Source organism: Heloderma suspectum, chromosome 1 (genome assembly GCF_057233095.1).
Source record: "Heloderma suspectum isolate Gila_16-S chromosome 1, 16-S_ref, whole genome shotgun sequence".
Classification (NCBI taxonomy): domain Eukaryota; kingdom Metazoa; phylum Chordata; class Lepidosauria; order Squamata; family Helodermatidae; genus Heloderma; species Heloderma suspectum.
This window is the reverse complement of record NC_139458.1, coordinates 319,658,702-319,681,089: the sequence shown is the minus strand read 5'-3', so window position 1 is coordinate 319,681,089 and position 22,388 is coordinate 319,658,702. Positions and strand designations below refer to the sequence as shown.

General features: G+C 41.5%; 1 protein-coding gene across 3 annotated transcripts; it reads left to right on the top strand.

Moving 5' to 3' along the window:
• The first annotated feature begins 14 nt into the window (after positions 1 to 14).
• RTN4IP1 (reticulon 4 interacting protein 1) lies at positions 15 to 21,583 on the top strand. Of its 3 annotated transcripts, none has more exons than XM_084827223.1 (9): positions 15 to 959; positions 2,499 to 2,650; positions 4,843 to 4,911; positions 6,105 to 6,229; positions 7,527 to 7,575; positions 11,077 to 11,213; positions 13,556 to 13,739; positions 13,881 to 13,973; positions 21,502 to 21,583. In XM_084827223.1, exons 1-9 carry the CDS (start codon positions 656 to 658, stop codon positions 21,568 to 21,570), a joined length of 1,182 nt encoding a protein of 393 aa, XP_084683349.1. In that variant the 5' UTR covers positions 15 to 655; the 3' UTR covers positions 21,571 to 21,583. The 3 variants fall into 3 exon arrangements, with proteins under 3 accessions (XP_084683349.1, XP_084683348.1, XP_084683350.1); XM_084827222.1 differs by having other exon boundaries at positions 21,454 to 21,583; XM_084827224.1 differs by having other exon boundaries at positions 13,881 to 13,987; positions 21,454 to 21,583.
• Positions 21,584 to 22,388: the final 805 nt, after the last annotated feature.

Genomic DNA, 22,388 nt, shown 5'->3' with positions numbered 1-22,388 from the left:
GGGAGGCTGCGCGTGAGGGTCGGGGTGTCAGCGCAGAGGCGCTGGTTGACGGGAAGAGCCGGAGAGAGCCAGAAGGAGACTCGGGGGCAGGCGGGGCAGGGCAGGGCAGGGCAGGGCAGGGCAGGGCAGGGCAGGGCAGGGGGCAAGGGGCAAGGGGCAAGATTTACCTCATAGAAAGACACGGGGCGGCAGCAAGTTGTTCTCGGTAGTTGAGACATAGGGGCATGTTTCTGTCTTGGAGGAAGAGGTTCGCCTCGCTGCCTGACATGAACTTCAGGGGTTGGTGCATTTGGTAGTTCAATCAAGAAAGGAAACAAACCAACCCCCACTGAGCTTTACTGCTTACCTCAAAACCTCTCTTAAAACTCAGTGAAGAATTTAAGCCTGACAGGAAAAGCCGGTTGTTTCTTTCTGACCCTCCCCATCTTTTTTTTCTTTTTGAGGAGAAAAACTAAACGTTATGGGGTGGTCTATTTAAACAAAAAATATAATGCTAAAAATGTTCTTTTAAAACCTGTTTGTAGGAATCTACAAATCAAACCTGGAATAACCTGGTTTTGATTTGTAAGAAAGAGTGCATTGAAGGTGTGTTCGTTACAGTTTGAAGAGGAGGGTATTAAAGAGGTTTAACATCCCCTCCCCTTCATTTGCAGTCATGTTGTTAAAAGGGCACACAATTAGAAGTAAAGTGCTTAGTAGTTTTTTGGGCTGCTGGCCTAGCTCTGGTGCAACCTGCCCTGGAACAGGGAAAAGTTTGAGTCGGCACCTTCCATGTAGAAACTTCCACATCTCCTGTCAAAGATGTACGACGATGCCATCCTGGGTGATTGACCGTTATGGGAAAAATGACGTGCTACGATTCACAAAAAACATGATGTTTCCTATCATCCAGTTCCCCAATGAAGTTATTATTAAAGTCCATGCTGCAAGTTTAAATCCCATAGATGTTAACATGCGAAGTAAGTGCTTATATGTGTTGCATGTCAATTAATTGAGGCCTGCTTTATAAGCTGGCTGTGAGAATTATTGAGCTAATTGTGTAAAGCACTTTGAACTCTTGAAATGTGCTATATAAATGTTATGGATGTTTTGTTTTTTTCATATTTTGTATCACAGGTGGGCAAACTTCTGTCTTGTGGCATTTACTTTGCTTTTTATTAGAGCCCTGAGATCTACCAATCAGAGCCTGGTGCAAGCATACACTTACCACTAAAGAATTCTGAACCCAGGAATTCGTCTTGACTGGCAAAACTGAATGGAGCTCTCAGTCTTTCCACACAAAAATCGGCTTCTGGTTTTTCCCTTCCCAAGCTTTCTTCATTTAAACATATAATGGGGGGCAGGGTCATGTTGTGGTTGCTGTTTTTTTTTTTTTTCATATTTTGCATCACAGGTGGGCAAACTTCTGTCTTGTTTTTTTTATGGCCTTCACAAAGTCTACATTAGTTTTGTGGAAATGGGTGCTGAATGGTGGGAGATTCAGGACAGATAAAAGGAAGTGCTTCTTCACACAGCCCATAGTTAAACTATGGAATTCACTACAACAAGATGTTGTGATGGCTACTAACTTGGATGGCTTTAAAGGGGATTAGTCAGATTCATGGAGGATAAGGCTATCAATGGCCACTAGTCATAATGGCTACATATTACCCCTAGGGACAGTATGCCTCTGTATGCCAGTTGCTGGGGAACATAAGCCAGAGGGTTCTATTGCCCGCTCACCTGGTCTACAGTATTCAGGGACAATACTGTATTATATTGTGTGACTTCACGTCTTCCTTTCAGTCAAGTCATCTCAGTAGAAACACTTGGGGTTCCTGAGCCTTGACTAATTAACAATTATATCCCTACCCTTCTAGGTCCCACTCCCTGCCCTCAGTTTGAAACCATTGGTTTATGATACCTTAAAAACAAGCACAGGGGTGGAAAATGTGTAGTCCTTCAGTCCTGGTAATCAACCTCAGTTTTTATTTTTAAAAAAATGAAATTATGTGCTTTTCTCTTATTAATATTCTTGTTTAAACAGAAGCAGTGATATGAAATTAAATATAGACTGAGCTGACTTGGTTGCTTGTTTGCTTTGCTGTGAGCTTTCCTTAAGGCCACGTTGGTGGGGTCACAAATTGAATAGTTGTGTAATCCTACATGTGTTTAGACAGAAAAACTCCTACAACTCCCAGCATGCCCCAGCTTTAAAAGTTGTAGGACTTTTTCTGTTTAAACATCATAGATTTTCAGGCTAAAACTTGACATGTTTAAAAACAAACAAAAGAAACAGAATATCTCATTTCAGTTTCTTGCTGAACTTCTAAGTTGTTTGCTGTCTCAGTCTCAGCTTTCCATGTATAAAACAGGAATAATGGGGATCCGCTTCACAGTGGAATTGAGGAGATGAATAAGATAAGAGAATACTGATGTGAATGAACTATGAGGGCAGGCTGGGGTATGAATCTCAGTGAAAGCCCAACAAAACGTGTTTTTGTTTTGCTTTTTGCTAGGTGGTTATGGAGCTACTGCTTTAAGGATGAAGCGAGATCCACTGCACATTTCAAGCACTGGCACTGAATTTCCCCTAACGCTTGGTCGGGATGTTTCTGGGATTGTGATGGAATGTGGATTAAGTGTGTCCTATTTCAGACCTGGAGATGAGGTAATGTAAGGAGAATGGAAGGGGCAGAACTTATTTTGAGTGGATTTATAAATCCTCAGCCTCAGTAGAAACAAATGACTTTGGTGTGCATTTTTTTCTTTAGCTAGGCCAGAGCTTTCCAAACTGTGTGCCGCGACACATTAGTGTGTCGGTGGCAGTGTGTAGGTGTGTCGTGCGAAATGCAGAAAATTGTGCGGAAGGGCACCACGGAGCTCCCTTACTCGTGTTTGCTTTCCTTGGCCCCTCCCCCGGAACTTCCTAAAGCAGCTAATGTTAAGGCAGCTAAGGCTTAGTTGCTTTAACATTAGCTGCTTTAGGATCATGTGGCGTCTTGACGTAGGATGCACCTGATTGGCGATGTTGGAGCAGTACGGCGAGGTAGAGGCGTGGGGCGAAGAGAGGGGAGGGGAGGCGCCGCCCTGGGAGCAGAGCTTGGCCAACGCTGGCATGGAGAATTGGCAGCAGTCACCAGCCCTGCGAGATTTCAAGCGTGCCCTTCGTGGACTTCTGCACCGCGCTCCTGCGTGGCCAGCCCAGAGTAGCGCGCGGGTGGAAACGCCGCCTGGGACTGGGACTGCACCTAGCGGGCCGTCCGCCATCTTGGCTAGTCGGAACGGAGCTCAGTGGAGGCCAGAAGCCTCAGAATCAGCGTGCTCCCAATCACCCGGGCGAGCGCAGCTGCAGGCTGTCACCCAGTCAACCCACCTGCTGCTGGCTGAAGGGAGGCCACCCTCCCAAACCCAATGTGGCAAACAGCAAGCCACCCACCACGTGGCACTTATAATTTGATTTCTGCCATTTATTTTTATTTTTACTCTGCTGTAATTGTGGATTAACCACCCACCAGCAGTGTACCACTGGAGTGTACTGAAACTGGGCTCTGGACATAGGCATTGCAAATATTTACAGCAATATAGCCTTGTAGTGAGACATATATATTTACACCATTTTTGTTGGACTTTTGCTTCTCTACTTCATGGGTTTCTGCAGCTGAGCTCCTACCTGGGCCTATGTGTCCTAATATGTATTGTAAATACTTTAGTTAATTTTGTTTATTTTTCACATTTTCTTGTACATATTTACATACTGTTACTCATAAATGACAACAATGTATGTTATTATCTTACAAATCATACATTTTTAAAAATATAAATGAAAGGTTTTCATGAGATATGTTCTATCCCCATACATTTCGTTATTACAATTTATGTATGTGTCCGTATCTCTTATAACAGGTTAGTTTAACCTCCCGTTTGCTAGTAAAACTGAATTACCGTGTCATGAAATGATGCATGTCTAAAAAGTGTGTCACCAACATGAAAAGTTTGGAAAGCTCTGAGCTAGGCACTGTCAAACTAAAGATTGCAAAGACGAAGAAATATATTTTTGTCTCCTTGTTTGGCCTCTTCCATTTTATTTAATGCTAAAGCACTATTGGTTCTTGCTTGACTTTATTTTTTAGCCCAACAAGGCACTGCAGGACCCAACAAACATCTCTATGTTGCCTTTGTTGACTTAGCTGTAGCCTTCAACTCAATTGATACGGAGCAGTTGTGGCATAAATTGGCCAACACTAATACTGATAAACGTCTCTTGTTTTTGATTATAGAACTTTATTCCAACTCAACTGTCAGGGTAAGAGTGGGGATTTCTGGTTCATTAACTGAACCCATCCCCACCTTTTGGCCCCATTCCTTTTGAATTTATACTTGAATGATATAGTAATTGTATTTAATGGGATTAAGAGAGCCAGACCCAAAGGAGATATTGATCGGGTCTTCCAATATGGGAAGAGTTGGACATCCTGTACATAGTACAATGCCATGTACCAAAACTGATGAGCTATGAATATCTCATCTTCTGGAGGCTGAGAAATTGGCTATTTTGTAAAAAGCTACTTAGGGTGTAATCCTACGGGGATAGTCAGCCACCTCTGAGCTCAGAGGCGACTGACTATCCAATTCAGGGTGGGCGAAGGACAGAGGGGATCTCCTGCACGCTCCGGCTGCCCTGTATTCATGGCTAGACAGCCAATTTCATTTCTGAGGAGTGCTGGCTCCAAGGTTGGTTCTCGAAAACTGAAAAATCCTATGGCCGTCTAGCTGCTGTCCAGCAGCCATAGGATTGCGCCTTTATTATAGCTATATGGTTAAGGCAAAATATTTTGAGCTTTGGCCTTCTGTGTTTTTCAGGTATGGGCAGCGGTTCCACCCTGGAAGCAAGGCACTTTGTCAGAGTTTGTTGTAGTAAGTGGAAATGAGGTAGGAAACAAAATATTAGTTTTGAAATGAAATGAAAAAAAGCATACATACAAAAATAAAGAAATATTATTGTGTAACTTTTAAAAGTGTGATATTGTTTTTACATTTCATAGACCAGGCATTTCCAGCCTTCCAGATGTGTTGGACTACAACCTCCAGCATCCAGGATGCTTGGAGTTGTATTCCAACACATCTGGAGGACACCAGGTTGGGAAAGGTTGTCATAGGCTGTCTCAAAATATTTTTTTCTGCTAAGATAAGGTATGTAGAATATACCATTTCCACTATGTTAGTATCTGTGATCTGCACTACAGTATAGCACATTTCTTTAACCTTGTATTTAACATTGGGAAAGAGGAAGGGAGGAAGGAGGATGGAAGACAGCTGAGTGGCGGTTACAATAGCACAGTGCTTCATTTTTCCAGCTGGCAAAACAAAGTTCTGCACTATGACAATGGAAGGGAGAGAGACAGTGAGCCTGTACTTGCAGCAGTAGGTTTCCAGGTTCAGTTTCTACACATACAGTACTGTATTGTGACAGTGTGCAGAGTGAAGGGACCCGTCACCTACTGGCAATTTTATTTGACCTCTTATTTAAAAGTTGAGGTTAACTTATCTCAGCCTTTCCTAACCTGATACCCTCTCGATGTTTTGCACATAAACTGCTAGCAGCCTCAGCCAATGGTCAGGAATCCTAGGAGTTGTTGTTCAAAACATCTGGAGGGCACCAGGTTGGGGAAGGCTGCCTTATTTGAATAGCATTCCAGTTTTATGAATTTTGATTATCCACATGCATAAGAAGCACTTCGCCCAGGACATTTTTCTTACAATTGTACACATTGTAGGAAAAAGTATATAAAGTACAATGTGTGGAAAATTTAGCAATCGTCTGTTTGCCCAGCATGAGGCTTCCAACTATGTACATGTGGCAAAATGGATATGTGTATGTTTCTTGACACTGAACAGTGTTCATGTGGGGGGGTTCTTCTTACATTTTTATGTGTCCATGAAAGAAAAATGTTGTGGTTGAGGCAGCCCTACATTTTGCCTCCACATATGAAAGTTGTACTGAATTTTGAAGCTGACAAACCTCAGCTGTTGAGGCTTGCTAAGTCTACATTATTTACAACCTAGGGTAGAACACCAGTTTTTCCTTTTCTTGGATATATGCCTGCTCTCTTTCTTTTATATAGGTATCTAAAAAACCCAGGTGTCTCAGTCACTCTCAAGCTGCTTCTTTGCCTTACGTTGGTCTAACAGCATGGTCTGCAATGACCCATGCTGGGGGGCTAAATCAAGATAATTGTAGCAATAAAAGGTAAGTCACCAACTGTGTTGTAAAGAGGTCAGTATAGGGGTTTCTTGCAATGAGTGAGGGAGACTGACTTTCATCTGAATTTATGTGAGATAGAGAAGTTTCTCCATTACATAAACCTCTCTGGGCAATTGCTCAACTTCAGTGCGTCTTGAAGAGTATTGGACTTCATGCATTGGAGTTTTAGTAAAAACTCTCATACTGAAGTTGGCTAATTTAAATATCCTACTATGTCAAGCACAAGAAAATGTCATTATCAAACCAAAATACCATATTTCATTATTATTGTAATAATACAATACAACACTCTTGCACAACTCCCATCAGCCATCAATTATTTTGTTTGCCATTTCACAGATGGGAACCTATTTGCCCTCTTAACCCATTCTAGGACTTTAGAATTTGACACTATGAGCTCTTGTGTTGGCACAGAGCCTTATAGGACCAGCTACAAGATGTTAATATAGCTATTTACAGTATGCCAGTTCCCTATTCCTGACCTCTACCTTCAGGTAGAGGAAGGCTATGCATTGTTCCTGTCCCCAGCAAGAGAGGTATGCCATTCAGTTATGATTATTTTGCTTGGGTTTAGATACAGGTGTTGTTAGCCTGCCCTCCTTCTTCTGGCTGATAGGTGTTCCGTACGATCTGCTTTTTACTGGGAATTACTCCTGCTATTGGCTTAAGATGCAACATAATTTTGTTAATGCTATCATAACTTTCTTAGAAGTGATATATTTGTCTGCATAGCTTTGAAACCAAGGAAAGGTGGGACTTCACAGTCATTGTCTAAATTTTGTCTAGCCCTTTTCAGTTCCCCTCATAATTTTGCCTGGCCATCCTTTGATCTGCCCCTCAGCTCATGTCTTTGGATACTTTAGTTAGATGTGGAGGGGTGGCTGAAGGATGCTTCCCAGGAGAGAAGGAAGCTTCTAGCAACTTCCTTCAATCTGGTTCTGAGATAGAAGAGGTTTGGGTGAGAAAGAGAATTTTTGTATATAGATATGTGTGTATGAGAGAGAGACCGCTGCCTATAGTATTCTTCGTTGCATCCCTGTAAAATTTTCACTACTTTAACATATGATTTCTCATCATCAGATTTTGCCATCTAACACCAGCATCTATACCTAGGTTATTCACCTCCAGTTTGCCTTTTCTTTGTTTTAGCTTTGTCCTGTATAAATAGAACAATTTAGAAATAAATTTGCACAGGAAGGACTCCATCACTTCAACTGCTTTTGATTGTTGCAGTGTAGAAATATATGAGAGTTAATCTGTTCATTTTGTTCTTGCTTCACAGAATATTGATCTTTGGTGCATCGGGTGGAGTGGGTACCTTTGCTATACAGGTAAATATGTTACAACTGATTATCTTGGCTGAAATTGTGAGCTTTTTGGAAGAGAAACCTAGACTGCAGTTTTTTTGCAGTGAGTGATTTAGGCTGCAATCATATACATACTTACCAAGGAGTAAGTTCCATTGAACTTAATGACACTTGCTTCTGGCTAGAAACATATGGGATTGCACTGCACAAATATTACTCCATTACATTCATAATCTTGGAAGGAAGAGATTATACAATACATTTTGCAATGTAGAATTGCCATTCTTCGAATTTGGGGGCTGTAACCAAACTCACTTTCCATTACTGCATTGTAGCCTACAGAGGAGCATGGGAAAAATTCTAACAGTACAATGTCTGTCCTAGCCATGAAATAGCAGACAGGTAGGAAAAGTAAAACCTGTTGTACATTAATTGCAAGCTATTGTCATGCCTGTGATCTTGGAATGAGCTGTGAAGCAGGGAGTTCCTGGTTCAGATCTCATCAGCCACTCTGATAATACTGACCTACCTTACTGGATGGTGTAGCACAGGGGTGAGCAACTTGTATAGCTGTGAGGACCTCATACGGTGTTGGCTGGTTGGCTGTGTGCATATGCACACAAAGGCATGCACCCATACAAGCCTCTTGCAGATTGCTCTGTTGGACAGGAGGCTTTAAACTTGTCCCAATCCCAGTGAGATATAGTAGCCACACACGTACACACCCCACTGCAGCAATGTTGCTGAAGACTGCTGCATTTGAGAGGTTTTGTATCCCTACCGTCACAGTGATTTTGCTGGGAAACAGGGCACCTGGGGGTGACGCTTGTCTCACTTCCTCTTTCCCAGCAGTCCGGTTCTTCTGGGAAACAGAGTGTGCAAGGAGGGTCATCCTTTTCAGCCCTGTTTCCCAGCAGAATTGGAAAACAAGGCACACAGAGATGACATGCCCTTGCAGGGGAGGAGGGAAAGCAGAGCCTAGGTACCTGCTGCAGGCCACAGAGTCAGCCTCCGAGAGCTGCATGTGGCCCACAGGCCATGGGTTGCCCACCCTTGGTTTGCTCAATCCTTTGTAAGGGTTTCTCAGAGAATGCATGTGTACTTAGGAGAAGTGCTGTATAAACAGTAATATTTATGAGGTTTATGGCAGGCAGATGTCAAAAGAAAATATTATGGAGAAGTCCATGTGGCTTAGAAAAACAAAAATATTGGGAGAAAATTTATAACAAGTACACCTTTGTGTTTTTTATTGTACAGTTCTTTGTGGACCAGACCTTTCACATACTTCTTATAAGTGTTGAATGGCCATGATTTAATGTATTTATTTATTTGAGGGGGTTTTATCCCACCCACGAATAAAATTCCTATGGCAGCTTATGAAATTGAAAAAACTAATAAAAAAATTTAAAAGATACACATTAAAAATGTACACTAAAAAGATAAACATTAAAATGTGCACTAAAATTGGTAAAATAACTAGGAGAAGCATTTAAAAAAACAAAAACAAACCCTGCCAAGATAAAACAGATCAAATTTAATTAAAAGCCCTGAGAAAATACAAAGACCTTAGTCTGCACCAAATTAACATCAGGTAGGTGCCAGGCAAATCTCCTTGGGGGAGAGCATTCCACAGTTGTGGTGGCCTTTCTGAGAAGGCCCTTTCCCTGATGGCCATCTGTCACACCTCAAATGGTTGGACAACCAAGAGAAGGGCCTCAGATGAGAATCTTCATGTTCGGACAGCAACATATGGAGACATGCATTCCTTCACGTATCCTGTTCGCAAGGCATGAAGGGCTTTGAATTGAGCCTGGAAATAGAGTGGTACTCAGTGCAATTGACAAAGCACGAGTGTGATATCTTGCTTGTTACTTTTCATGTTAAGCATGTTGACGAAGTAACAGACCTGTTGGGTCCTATTCTACCTTTGGAAATTGCTGCAGAATAACAGTCTATATGCATTATAAAATGAAATATAATTAAAGAACAAATAGAAGTTTTTCAAGAACTGACATTTTTCCAAATGTGCCTTACTAAATGCACAGGTATAAAACATGTACGGTATCTGTTTGGTTGATTGGTTGGTTGGTTATATACCATTGTATACCACTCGACATAACAAAATTTCTAAGCAGTTTATATGCCAAAGTACTCGAAATCACTTCTGAAATACTCAATAAACAATTACAGCTACAACAAATAAAGATAAGCAGAAGCAATAAAAACTTGCATTGAAAAAGAAGTCAAATGGACAGTTTTATCATGAAAGGCAGGAGAAAAAGAAGGTCCAAGAAATAGCAGTGCAGCTGCATTTGTACCACCATGTTCAGTTCTGGTTCATCCTATCTCAAACACGGTATTGTAAAACTTGAAAAGTTGCAGAAAGTGCAACTGTAGTCATCAAGAGTTGGAGTACCATCTGTAAAAGGGCAAGCTAAAGCATTTGTGGCTTCTTAGTTTAGAGCAAAGAAAGCTAATAGGGGAAGGGTGACATGATAGCAATTTATCGATGGCATTTATGCCCTTCTCCCACAGAGAGCCCAGGCAGACCAGCTGCCACCTCCTCCTCTACTTTCCTCTCCTCTATGCGCCAACCTGCTACTGTTTCTCCTCTTGCCACTTCAAACAGTATTTGCTGCCATGTTTACAGGCTCTCCAAGACCACCTCACACCATTATGCTTGAGGGTGAGATGGGGAGGGGAGGGAAAGGGAGACTGGGGAATGCCTCATTTGTAAATACAAAAACAAAAAACTGTTCAATAAAATGTTAACAACCATGCCAAAGAATTATGTGGAGAAAATGAGTGTAGAGAAATGTTTCTGTCTTCCTTGTAATAATGAAATTTGGGGTCTACCAATGACATTGATTGGCAAGTAGATTCAGGACAAACATCAGAGTAAGTTTTCACAAAATGCATAATTAACTTAAGGATTTTGCTGCCTCAAGATGTGTTGTTCTGGCTCAGATGGCTTTAAAAATGGATGAGACAGTCATGGAGGATAGGCCTATCAACATCTGTTAGTCATGAGAGCTAAATGGAACGTCCATGTTCAGAGGCAAATGCCCTCTGAATGTCTGTTGCTGGAGAACAAATGGAGGGAGTACTATTGCCTTCATGCCTTGCTTATGTATTCCTGGAACCATCTGACTAGCCACTGTTCAAACAGCACTAGAAGGCTAAATGGATCAGGGGTGGACAACCTGGTGCCCTCCAGATGTGTTGGACTACACCTCTCACCATCTCCCAGCCAGAATGGCCAGTGGCCAAGGATTCTGGGAATTGTAGTCTTCCAGGTTGCCTATCCTTGAGATAGATTTTTGGTCTGATCCAGAAGGGTGCTCTTTATATTCTTAATGTCAAAATGCCAAATAGTACCACATAATCCTTCTAACTTGAAATGCTCCCATTGATGCAAAACACAAACTTGAGTTAGACGGGAGATAGCTGTGTAGAATTTGTAGGAGGCATATCTGAGCAGCTGCTCTTTGCTTGACTGTTTTTGTCCTATGCCTTTTCTTTCAGTTAATGAAAGCCTGGGGTGCTCATGTGACAGCAGTTTGTTCTCAGGATGCCAGTGAACTGGTGAAACGTCTTGGAGCAAATGATATGATTGATTATAAATCTGGAAGTATGGAAGAGCAGCTGAAAACTTTACCACCGTATGTATCAATGTGGTTTACTCATGGGTGTGCTTGGTGTAAGTTTCCAAACCCCAGTCTGCCATTAACTTTCTGGCTGGGTTTGAACAGGTCGCCTGTCTCTGCTTATTTTGCATTAGTAACTTGGGACTATTAAAGTGACTGAACGTATATGTAATACAAAGCATTGGCCCACACAGACTGCAATCATACACTCACTCACTAGCTAGCAAGAAAGTCCTTTTGAACCCAGCAGGGCTTCTTTCTGAGTTTGGATTACACTGCACAAGTATTAGAGAAGTAATTAATACCATCACTGTATGGACGTTGCACCGAGAACCTTTATAGTTCCGCAGGATGTTGTGCAGTAAGTGTATGGTTGTTTTTCATTTGCTGCACAGATCCCTTGGCTCACATCTTTCCTCACTTTTCTCCTGCTGTTTTGAGTGTTGTTTTTTGTATATCCAGTCATTCTGACTGCAATATGTACCTGGGGAAAAGCTGATATAACTTAACTTAATCCTACCCCCCAATAACTTATTCACTCCTATTGTGATTGATGTATGGAATTTGGTTGCATAAATATTGCAAATACAAATTGAATGTTGTTTATTACATTTACCGTTTCCATTTTGTTAATGTTGTTAACCACTTTTGGTACAACCCAGTCATAGTGTGAGAGGATTGCTGATAATGCATATACAGAAGTAGAGAGGGGGTCAGGCCCTCGTCTTGGCGTGTTTCAGATGTATTGAGTCCTGGCCCATTGCCCATTGTCAGTAGCCCCACAGATGCCTCGTGGAATGGAAGGACAAACTGGAACTGACAAGGTGCCCCTCTAATAGCATACCACTGGGTCCTGGCCAGACATGCTCTGCCAGCGCTCTTGTCATCTGTGGTGTGATTGGTATCACACATACTTGCAGTTGCCACAATTCTCTTGGTGCTAAAGGAAACCCCATCCACATCCTTGCAAGCACCATAGGGATGTTTATGAAGGGAGGAACTACTGTTAGTTTGCCCAGCTAAGCTTCAGTGATTTGTTAGGCCAGTTGGGGGATTAGTTCAGCTGCTTGTTTGGGGGATCAGTGCTACTTTATGCACCCACCACTCTCATGCAGTGATTGTCGAGTATTGCCAGAACAGATGTACCTGTGTGCAGCAGTCTCGTCTGTGCCCCCCAAAGACTCATGTGGCTACTCTGAACAGCCACAGGGACTGAATGTAGGCCACAAAGCAGCTAATCCTCTTCTCTGGCTGGGACATAGGTCATGCCTCCCCAGCTCCAGGACTGGCTGTGACTGGGCTCCTTATGGGGCCAGAAGCTGATCTGGGGATGTGGTTGGCATGCTGGTACTGGGGCTGTGTCTGCATCTCCTTTTCTCTGAAAGGGAAGCAGCAGGGCAGTCAGTGGACCATAAGTTAGTGCCCTGTGCCATTTCACCCCCCTGCCCCCAACTACTGTCATGTAGCAGGAGCCCAGAACAGGCTACTTTTGCAGGTCCCTATCCTGATGTCTTCCGCCACCTGCAGAAGCAATCTGCAGTGAGTTTGAAGGGACCCTTTTTCAGTCACTCATCAAAGGTGGGGGTGATGAGTTTGGTGAAACCCATCTCATGACACCCATCCTTCATGATTGTAGTGCCATTGCTACGGCTTCTTCCGCATTTCTTGCATTGCTATGAAGCTGCAGCCAGGGGGAGTACAACACTGAGCTTTGACCAAAAAGGCATGTCCTCACTGCTGCATCATATGATTTTCTCTCCACAGTGCTAGCTATCCTCAGCAGTGTTGATCTTCTCCTTACCTGACACCAGGCTGATGTCCAGCAGAGCAGTGTTACCAATTTCTTTGCATGGTTCCTTAGGTCACACAATATACACTTGTAGGACTCCATTGCCCTGGTGTACAAACTGAGTTTTCTGATATTGACCACAAGCTGCCACCAGAACTGAGTGAACATGACAGCTGCAGCACTGTCTTGGATGCAATGGCTCCCTATTTTATGAATGTTTTGTGTGTTTTAAAAAATAATTTTGTGAGTTATCTTCCCTTCCCTTCTTCCATGCTAGAGTATGCATCTAGCTATTTTTTCCTTTATCTTTTTAATGCAGTTGAACAGTAGCATGGCTGTTTTCCAAAAGCTGGAAGAGTACTTTCAAATGGTACCTTTTTCTAAAATGACTCCTTTCTTTGCCTCTTTTGAATATAGTGGAGAAATAGAATGGAACTCTCATGTTTTGTATCTTTGTCCTCATGTTTCGGTGCTGTACGAGATAAAATTTCAGGTATAACTGCATCTGTTTAGTGACATATTCTTTGCAAAAAGAAATTGTTCCAATTATTTTCTTGCATTTCTCTAGGTTTGATTTCATCCTTGATAATGTTGGTGGATCCACTGAAAAATGGGCTCCCGAACTCCTTAAAAAGTGGTCAGGGGCTACATATGTCTCTTTGGTAACACCCTTCTTAGTGAATGTGGACAGGCTTGGTGTAGCGGATGGCATGTTACAGACTGGAGTGACTATTGGTGCAAAAGTTGTAAAGGTATGTTAGGAAAACCAAATGTTTTAGCTTTCTTCCCCTTGCATATGTAGGCAAACACTTTCTAGTATGTTTGGAAGCTTATGTTTTTGCCTACTTTTAGGTGCTGACCATGTTGTATTATGTACTTACTTTCTGTTGCAGCATCTTTGTAAAGGGATCCATTACCGGTGGGCATTTTTCACACCAAGCGGTCCTTATCTGGATGAAATAGCTACTCTTGTTGATGCAGGGAAGGTATGTTTGAATTGGTAATTTCACTTCCCACTATCAGCGGAATGGCTGCTTTGGTTGAAACACGTCCATCATAGTTAAGAAACAAAACGTTAGCTTGTTAGAGAGTTTAGGGAATTGGGTACTCAGCTGCCATGTTGGGATTTCCTAATAAGGTCTCTTGTTTTTATCTACATAGCCCATCAGCTTACAGGAAAAGGTGTAACTGGTGTTTGTGGCCCTCTTCAGTCTGGCACTTAATTCTTTAGATCTATGAATATGGAGGACTGAGAAAAATGCAGCACAGCATTATAGAAGCTGCATTTGCCCCCCTATGGCTATATGATGTCGTTTGTAGAAGGAGAATATCCTACTCTTAACTTTCATGGTATCTCCTGTTTTAATATCCTAGTCTTAACTTTCATGGTATCTGCTGTTGTTCAGTCTCCGTGGATGATGAATAAGAATTAAGAATAATTCTTTAAAGTTGAATAATGCTTTCAAGTGTTCAAAGTGCTTCACATGCACTTTTAGTTTTTTTTAACCTTTGTAAACCACCCAGAGAGCTTCAACTATGGGATAGTATGGAAATGTAATAAATTATCGTCATCTAAAGAATAATAATAATAAGCTAGTATTATTATCCCCCATATTGCAGATGGGGTGCAGCTGAGGTAAAGAGAGAGTAGTTTGCCTAAGGCCACCTACTGAGATCATGACAGATGCAAGATTCGAACCAGGGACTTCTTGATAAGTAGCTTAGCCACTGTGCTACACTAGCATAGCATATTATGTATATTGGGCTATTTAGTGTAAAGCTAAACTTCTGGTTCTGCCCATATACCTTACTGTTTGACAGTCTAACATTTTCTCTTGTGGCAAATAGGAAAAAACAACACAGGAATACTCCTATTTAGAGCAAGAGCAACTGGCCTCTTTTAGGCAACATAGCAAAATCTCTATGGCCTAAAATGAATCCAGGAACATTGCTGCATTGCCATTTGAAAAAGTGGGAATGCCTCATTCCTCCTGGTCACCATTTGTTTTGTGCTTGGGAAGATCTTGAAGCTGCCTCTGTGTATACAATAGAGGAAGATTGTGGCTTTAAGTCATCTGCCTAATACTCTGAACAGGTGAATGCTAATGCTATTAAAAATGTCCTTTGTGTGTTTGTGGATGACCTGGGGTTTCTTTTGTCATAAGATTACCAAAGAGGGTAGAAATGTTTGCTTACTGTTCCATTCACTCTCTTCACAGATGGCATGTCTTAATATGAAAGGCATTTATGCTTTCCTCATTTGTTTAGTTCCCTGTAGGATGATCTCTGTATACAACTTTGGGCTGATCCTTTTTTATTTGCATAAATGTATACTATTGTTCCTTTTTATCTGTGTACATTGGCAGTCATACTTGAGAGAACTGCAAATTGAATAATGTAGGATTTATTTATTACATTTTTATACCACTCAATAGCCAAAGCTCTCTGGGCAGATGAATATCACCCTTCAGAATCTAGCTTAAAAGCTTACTGACGATTGTTTGAGATCATCTTTGGAGGCCCTGTTGTTTGTCCCATCACCAAAAGAAATTCAGTTGGTAGGAACAAGAGACAGGGCTTTTTCTGTGGCAGCACCCTGGTTATGGAATTCCCTCCCAAAGGAGGAGAGACTGACCCTAATGGTACTGATGTGGACCATGAAACCATTCTTATTCACCTTGACTTTTAATGGTCTTTAATATATGATTGAAGATATTCATTCCGCTTCTTCTAATTTTAAGACTTTTGTTTCAGTTTTTGTTATTTGATTTTATTCTGTTATGTAAAACAGTTTGTGGGCCCTTGTATACTGGCAGATTATCCCAGCATAAAGAATACAGCATAGGACTGATTAAAGCTGGTATTCAGAGGGTTCTGTCCATATTCCCACAGCTCGTGAATGGAAGAACTGTAATTTAATTTTCTGATGTTCCCAAACATCACTGAAGAATCTCTTCACTCTTTAGAATATAATTTGTCTGTAGAATGTTAAGGGTGATAAATTTGGATTTGTTGCCAGAGGTAGGCAGCTCCTTTTTGCTGTGGACCCCCCTCCTTTTCCTACTGATTTACACTGGCATCCATTGCGAGGAATAGCTGCTTTCTGGAATTGAGGTATTTTGTGATGTGAATTTTGTGTAAATTCTTGTAAATTTATACTTTCATAAGCTACAGTTTCAATTAGTGGTATGAACAGATGTTTGCAGTAGTCAGCTTGTCTCAACGGGTTCAGTGAGAATTTGGTGCTGACTTTAGGGATCTGGGAAAGGGGCAGTCCCTGCAGTTTGACTCTCAGAGGAATAATAAATATGAAGTAGATAAAGGGAGGCAGGGAGCAATGCCCATTCAGGCAAAATAAAGTAAAATATCCTGCTGCATAAAACGCAAGATTCTTTTCGACCAGGAGAGACATGAAAATGAGGATACAGCTGTGAGATCAGTTCTTACTACTTGTTCATCTAAGGCTTCGCAGCACTGGTCAAATAAAACTAAAGAGACAAATGATGAACAGTTAGGAAAGTCTCAACTGACAATGTCTGCCTATCTGCCAACCATTCTACAGAAACAGATCCTTCTCATCGCGAGAGGCTAGTTGTTGATTTTAATGTGTCTTCTTGCCATGGGCCATATAGAGAGGATATGTTCTGCTTCTGAGTGAAACTTGCATTGTTCATTGATGTCACAAATTAATTTTTAACCTGCTAATGAGGTTGGTTGGGGGTGTATGTGTAGGGGGGAAATGCAGAAGGTCATTTTTTAACACTAGAAGAGGTGCAACTGCATTCACCATTATAAGGAAACTTGTAGCTTTTCTATGCTACTGTGCCTACATTTTTGGCACTGAGGCTGTTGCATTATTCATATTGATGTCCTGTCAGCGTCTCACAGCATGCTAGCCAATGGTGGATGGAAAATACAGCTGCACCTTTCTTTCAGCAGCCCTGTTGGTCACCTTACAACCAATCCTGCTTCTCAGCCATCTGTAGTCATGAGAAATTTGAAAACGGCTTCATTGCTTACTGCAGAATGATGTCACTTTGTGAATATCTATCCCCTTGCATACTACAAGGGGTGGGATTGTCTCTTCAAGTGGTGAAAAATTTAAACTCAGTAGTGTGGATGTTGTTTTGTGCTAATAAAAAACCACACACCATGTAGCATTGTTTAACTCAGTTTTGATGACAATTGGGCCTCCATGTTGCCAAATGTGAGTCATCTTGATTTTATGTCTCTTTACTTTGTCATCCTGTGAAATCTGTAGGCAGATCTATACTGCAGCTTACCGAATTGAGGCAGTGTAGCGTAGTAGCTAACCATAACCTGGGAAGTCCCTGTTTCAAATCTCACCATGGGTGTTAACTCACTGAGTAGCCATAGACAAGCCTCTCTTTCCCTAAGCCTAAGTGTCACTCACCTTGCCCTGTGTCTGGCTTCTGCATCAAGTATTCTTTTAAAAGGCTGCTTATTCATTTGCTGGAATATGATCCTACAAAGGGTGCCATAGATCTGAAACCTGTGCTTAAAATCTATGAGATGTATGCTGCAAATCATTGGATCCAGAGTTCTGGGAACAGAACTCTTTTATGGAATGGGGCACTCTTGGGGTTCTGCTTTCCATGCCCTTACACTGCCCCCCCCATCTGCTCTGTAGGGAATCTTCAGAAAGATATGGGAGGTGGTGCAAAAGGCCACAATGAGACAGGACATCTCCAAAAATTGCCTCCCACCCCCCACTTCAGTTTTCAGAAGTTTCTGCAGTATTTAAGCCCCTTCCACATACGAAAGGCCTGCTTTGGATCCAACCCATTGGCTTCATTTGTAGCATTACAGTCATAGCCAGTTGAGTTAATTGTGCTGCAGTATTTCAGTGCTCACTGAAGAAGCTTCTTAAAGCCATACATCATCTCATACTTTTCTCTCTCGCTTGCTAGTTCTCTCTCCCTATTCCCCATTAAAGGCTATGCTAGTAATTAAGTGAAACAACTGAGACTTGCAACAAAATGTTTTGGCTACATAGCCATCATAACTCAGCTCCCGACCTGCAACAAAATATACAAGTGAAACCTGCACAAAATATTATAGTGTGCAGTGCTCCTGTTCAGAGTTCCAGCCGGTCATGCCCTTTTCCAGGAAATTCCATTTCATTGCCTCTCTCTCCCAGGTTTTCATTTTTCTCTGCACAGCAGTCAGCATTACTTGGTCACTGAACATGCTCAGTCCTTTTAGGGGGGGGGGGCAGTTTGCTGAAGTTCATTTTACTTCTGCAAACCTTGGTGTTCCCATAGGCATGCTAATACCTCCCTCTTGTGATGGACGGTGCCATATTGGCTACCAGATAATCCACACTTAGAGAATTGAGTTCACTATTAGTATATCGGATGATGGTTCACAGGTCACTGTTGCCAAGAATGGACAACGGAAAGATACGTGTAATTGGAACCCAGGCTCAATATTTTGGGGGTCTTTTTTCCTCAGTCTTGGTATATGTAATCCTTTCTCTCCCCGGTCTTCATCACTTTAATCTGTCTTCCATGAGTAAGCAACTGTTCTGTGGCCAGGGGACTGGTGCGCAGTTGTAAACAGTATTTTCATTGTCTAGTTAATCTCCACTTACTAACACGTCACCATTTGCTGATTTGCCCGGCTGTGTGCACAGGAAGAAATATTTGTCTTAGTCAGGTTGTTTGCAGTAAATACAGAATGACATATTGTACTGGGTACACAGTCAGCCCTTTTCAGGTTTATTGAAACAATTGAGTCTGGATCAGCCAGCCAGATAAAGTGTTTAATATGCTAGATTGCTGTGATCATCAGTTCTAACACTCATGTCGCCTCCCTTCATTGTTGAGGGCCAACAATCCAATCAGACCAGAGGTCTGCAACAATATAGCATACGAGGTTTGAGCATTTTGCAGCAACCTCGTAACATTATTTCAGATTAAGTTCAAAGCTCCTCTTAAATATGCTTCGTCACCTGCCTTGTTTTAAAAGACAGTGCTGTGCTTCATAAAATAGTGAGAATGTGCCCCCTAGAGATTTGTCCTATGAACTACATCCTATTTTTAAAAAGTCTAGTTGGCTTGCCCGTGCACGTGCACACACACTTATAACGGCATGGCGGTGTGGCCTTCACAAAGGAATGATGCAGGCTTGCCTTCTTGGTCAGTTTAAAAATTTAACTTCACTTTTTCTTATTAGTGAAGCTTCTTTTAGGGAGAACTCATGAGATTGAACTCTTAACTTACAGATTCCTTTCGGATGAAGAGAAAAATAAGTATCATAAGATTATTCATTAGGAGCATTAATATCCCTCCTTTTCCACTCTGTACATCATCAGTGTCAGCTAAAAATAACAGGGCTAATAAAAAGCCCATCTAAATAAAATTGTCTTCACTAGGAGATGGAAGCTAAAAAAAAGTGGTGGTTAAGTGAACCTCCTGTGGGAGAGGATTCTACAACTATGGTTTGGCTACACTGTCCATATGTAATTGTGACCTGGTATTGAGGGAGCCTTTTCAAAGCATTCACAGCTAATGCACATATGGAAAAGTATTAACACTCTATAAATGTTGGCCACTTCCTTCCTCCTTCTCACCCACCCCCAGCATATTCATCTTAAAATAAATGGGAGAAAAGAAATGCTTGTATGCTGCTTATTTTGTGCTATTTGGGGGCATCTGAATTATGTGAATGAAAAATCAATTTTACAAAATGTTTGGCTTCATCACTTCGAGAAGGAAAAAATGTAAAGGGAACTTTTATTGTTTTCATTATGAAATCATGCATGCTTTTCTGACAGATCTCATTGGGTACTAGGGATGTAGTTATTAAAATTCTCATCACTAAAACAGCAAGTTGAAGAGCTGTGTAATAATGTTTTTTCTCCCTCTGTTGAGAGATTATTAAGGTGCATAATGAGGAAGGAATAATGTCAGACTGTTATAGGCTAAGTGATCCAGGGAAAAGCTCAACCTCTGTAGGCCTTCCTAGACAAAATGTTTGCAGGCTGTTGGTGCTGACTGAGCTACTCATTCTCAATTTACATGCTTGGTTGCTGAACTCTACTTCTTCAGATTGATTGATCAGGATAAATGTTTTGGCAGTAAAGCTACCATAGCACCCAAATAGTGATGGTAGCTTAAAATTCCTGTAGTAAGTAGTACATCTTTTTGAGGTTCCCTTGTTTGGCATTGTTGTTGCTGCTGGGAGTGAAATTTAGAAGCAGAACTTGTGCATGACCAGACCTTGCTCTCTGCTGGGGCTAGGCCTTTTTTCTAGTGGCAGAAGAACATAGTGACCCAGCTAGCCTATTATGCTGGTCCTGACAGAAGCTGTCTCTGCTTCTGAGACTGTGATGCTTAAATAATTAATATAACGTCAAGAAATACTAACAGTAATACTGTCAGCGAAAGGTATGGAAAAATTATGCGGCTACGTAGACATCTTCATCTTGAGCTAAAATAATGTCCTCTGTTTTTGATGTTCAGGCTGTGAGTGTTTATGTAGCCAAAGTCATACCACCCATCCATAAGGGGGAGTTAGCAGGCTTGGGGGAATCCCAAGATTTTCAGTACAACAAAATCTTTAGGGGAAAAAACCCTGGGGAGGGGAGGCCCAAAAACAGTCCAGTGAGGCCTAAGCATGCTGGGTGGCCATGGGAAGTTGACTCTGGTAGGAAAATGGGGGTGGGTTTGGGAATGGAAGGAGGGCATGACTGACTGAAGCCCTTAACAGGAGCAGGGTTTGTTTGTTTTTTGCAGGTTCCACTTGTTAACTTCATTAATAGTCCTTGATTTTCCCTAAACTATATCTAGTACTTTTCTAAGTCATTGTTTACCAAGACAATAATTCTGGCAGGTCAGTTGTGCAGTTGCAAAGTGGGGTGGGATAGATTTAGGTGTGAGGTGATTCTCCTAGAATGTGAAATGGCACCCAGCTGCTTCCTGTTTACCCATCCCGTTGAATTTTTACTTGAATCTGTGCCAAAAATATACCCGCAGAAATATTAGAAGTGCTAATCCTGCAGCACTAAAGAATCTGAGCAGAAAATCAATAACTGTAAGGTTCCCTCAGTATTTATTCAAGAAACAGGTGCCTGTTTTGAGAGAGAGAGTTTAGCTTCTGCCCTTGATGAGCTTCTCTACTCAAAATGTGTGGGGCACAATTGAGAGTATCTATAATTTTTTTTTTCATGTTACTTAAAAAAATACACCTGATTGTATATGTGGTCCTTCTCCAGACTTTCACAATATTTGAGTAACATTTCCCTTCATAATTAATTTCATTATTGAAAACGGGAAGGGAAAATGTGTATTCGTTGTTTGAAAAATGTAGGCAGAGCACCTACATCTTTATGTTGTAGCGATCAATTGCAAACACACTGGAAATTTTGCTATCTTGTATCAGCAGTGTTGTACTGCTATAGATAAAAACCTTTAGGGTAATAGTATGTCTCTTTTCCTGTAGATACTTCCCGTTATTGATCAAGTTTTCTCCTTTTCTGATGTTCCCAAGGCGTTCCGGAAGATGGAAGAAGGACATGCACGTGGAAAAACAGTGATCAATGTAATGAATAAAATATAATATATTATCTGTAGTTGTTCTGATTTGGATGAAATTTCTTTAACTCCTACTTGACACTTGAAATAACTTCTTGCTTACTTGGAACCTTGGTGTGCTACAAATATACAAAATTACATTAATCTTCAGCAATAATTCTTATTCTGAAAGGATCTAATGACAGTGGTGAGAGATGGAAAAAGCTATCTGGTATACTGCCTTAATGAGAGTCCTGAAAGCAAAATATAATACTTCCCCCCACACACACACACACGCACTTCTAACATTTCCCAACTGCATCTCCTACAATGGTTTTGCCACAACCTCCTTCAACACTGCTATGGGAGAAGAACAGAAACTCGATACACTTTACACATATGGCTAACACTGCATATTGATGTGTGTGTGGGGTGTGTGTGTGTGTGTGTGTGGAAAAGCCTTAAGCTGTCTGTAAGGGAGCTTTAAAGGGCTTGGGGCGGGGTGCGTTGCATTTCTGTATAAGAACTATGGTGGATAACAAGTATGTGTGGTTGAAAGTTTTTTTTTTTAAAAAATGCATTAATACCTTGCTTCTATAGATATCAGCAGCATCAACAGTGTATAAATTGTGGGGAACTCATGTAGCCACAGAAACATTGTAACAAAGGTCTACCTTCTCACTCTTTGGTAGCAAACATTGCACACATAATTGTCTGTGCTCCATTTTGGGTCATATACATGCTTTAAATTACACTCTTATAGGGCCTCTGGGGAGAATGGCTCTTACTCCGCATATAGTATCAGCAGCTTGCTGTTCCTGCTGTCTCTGCTTCCTGGATACTCTGCCAGAATTCTTAGCCCAA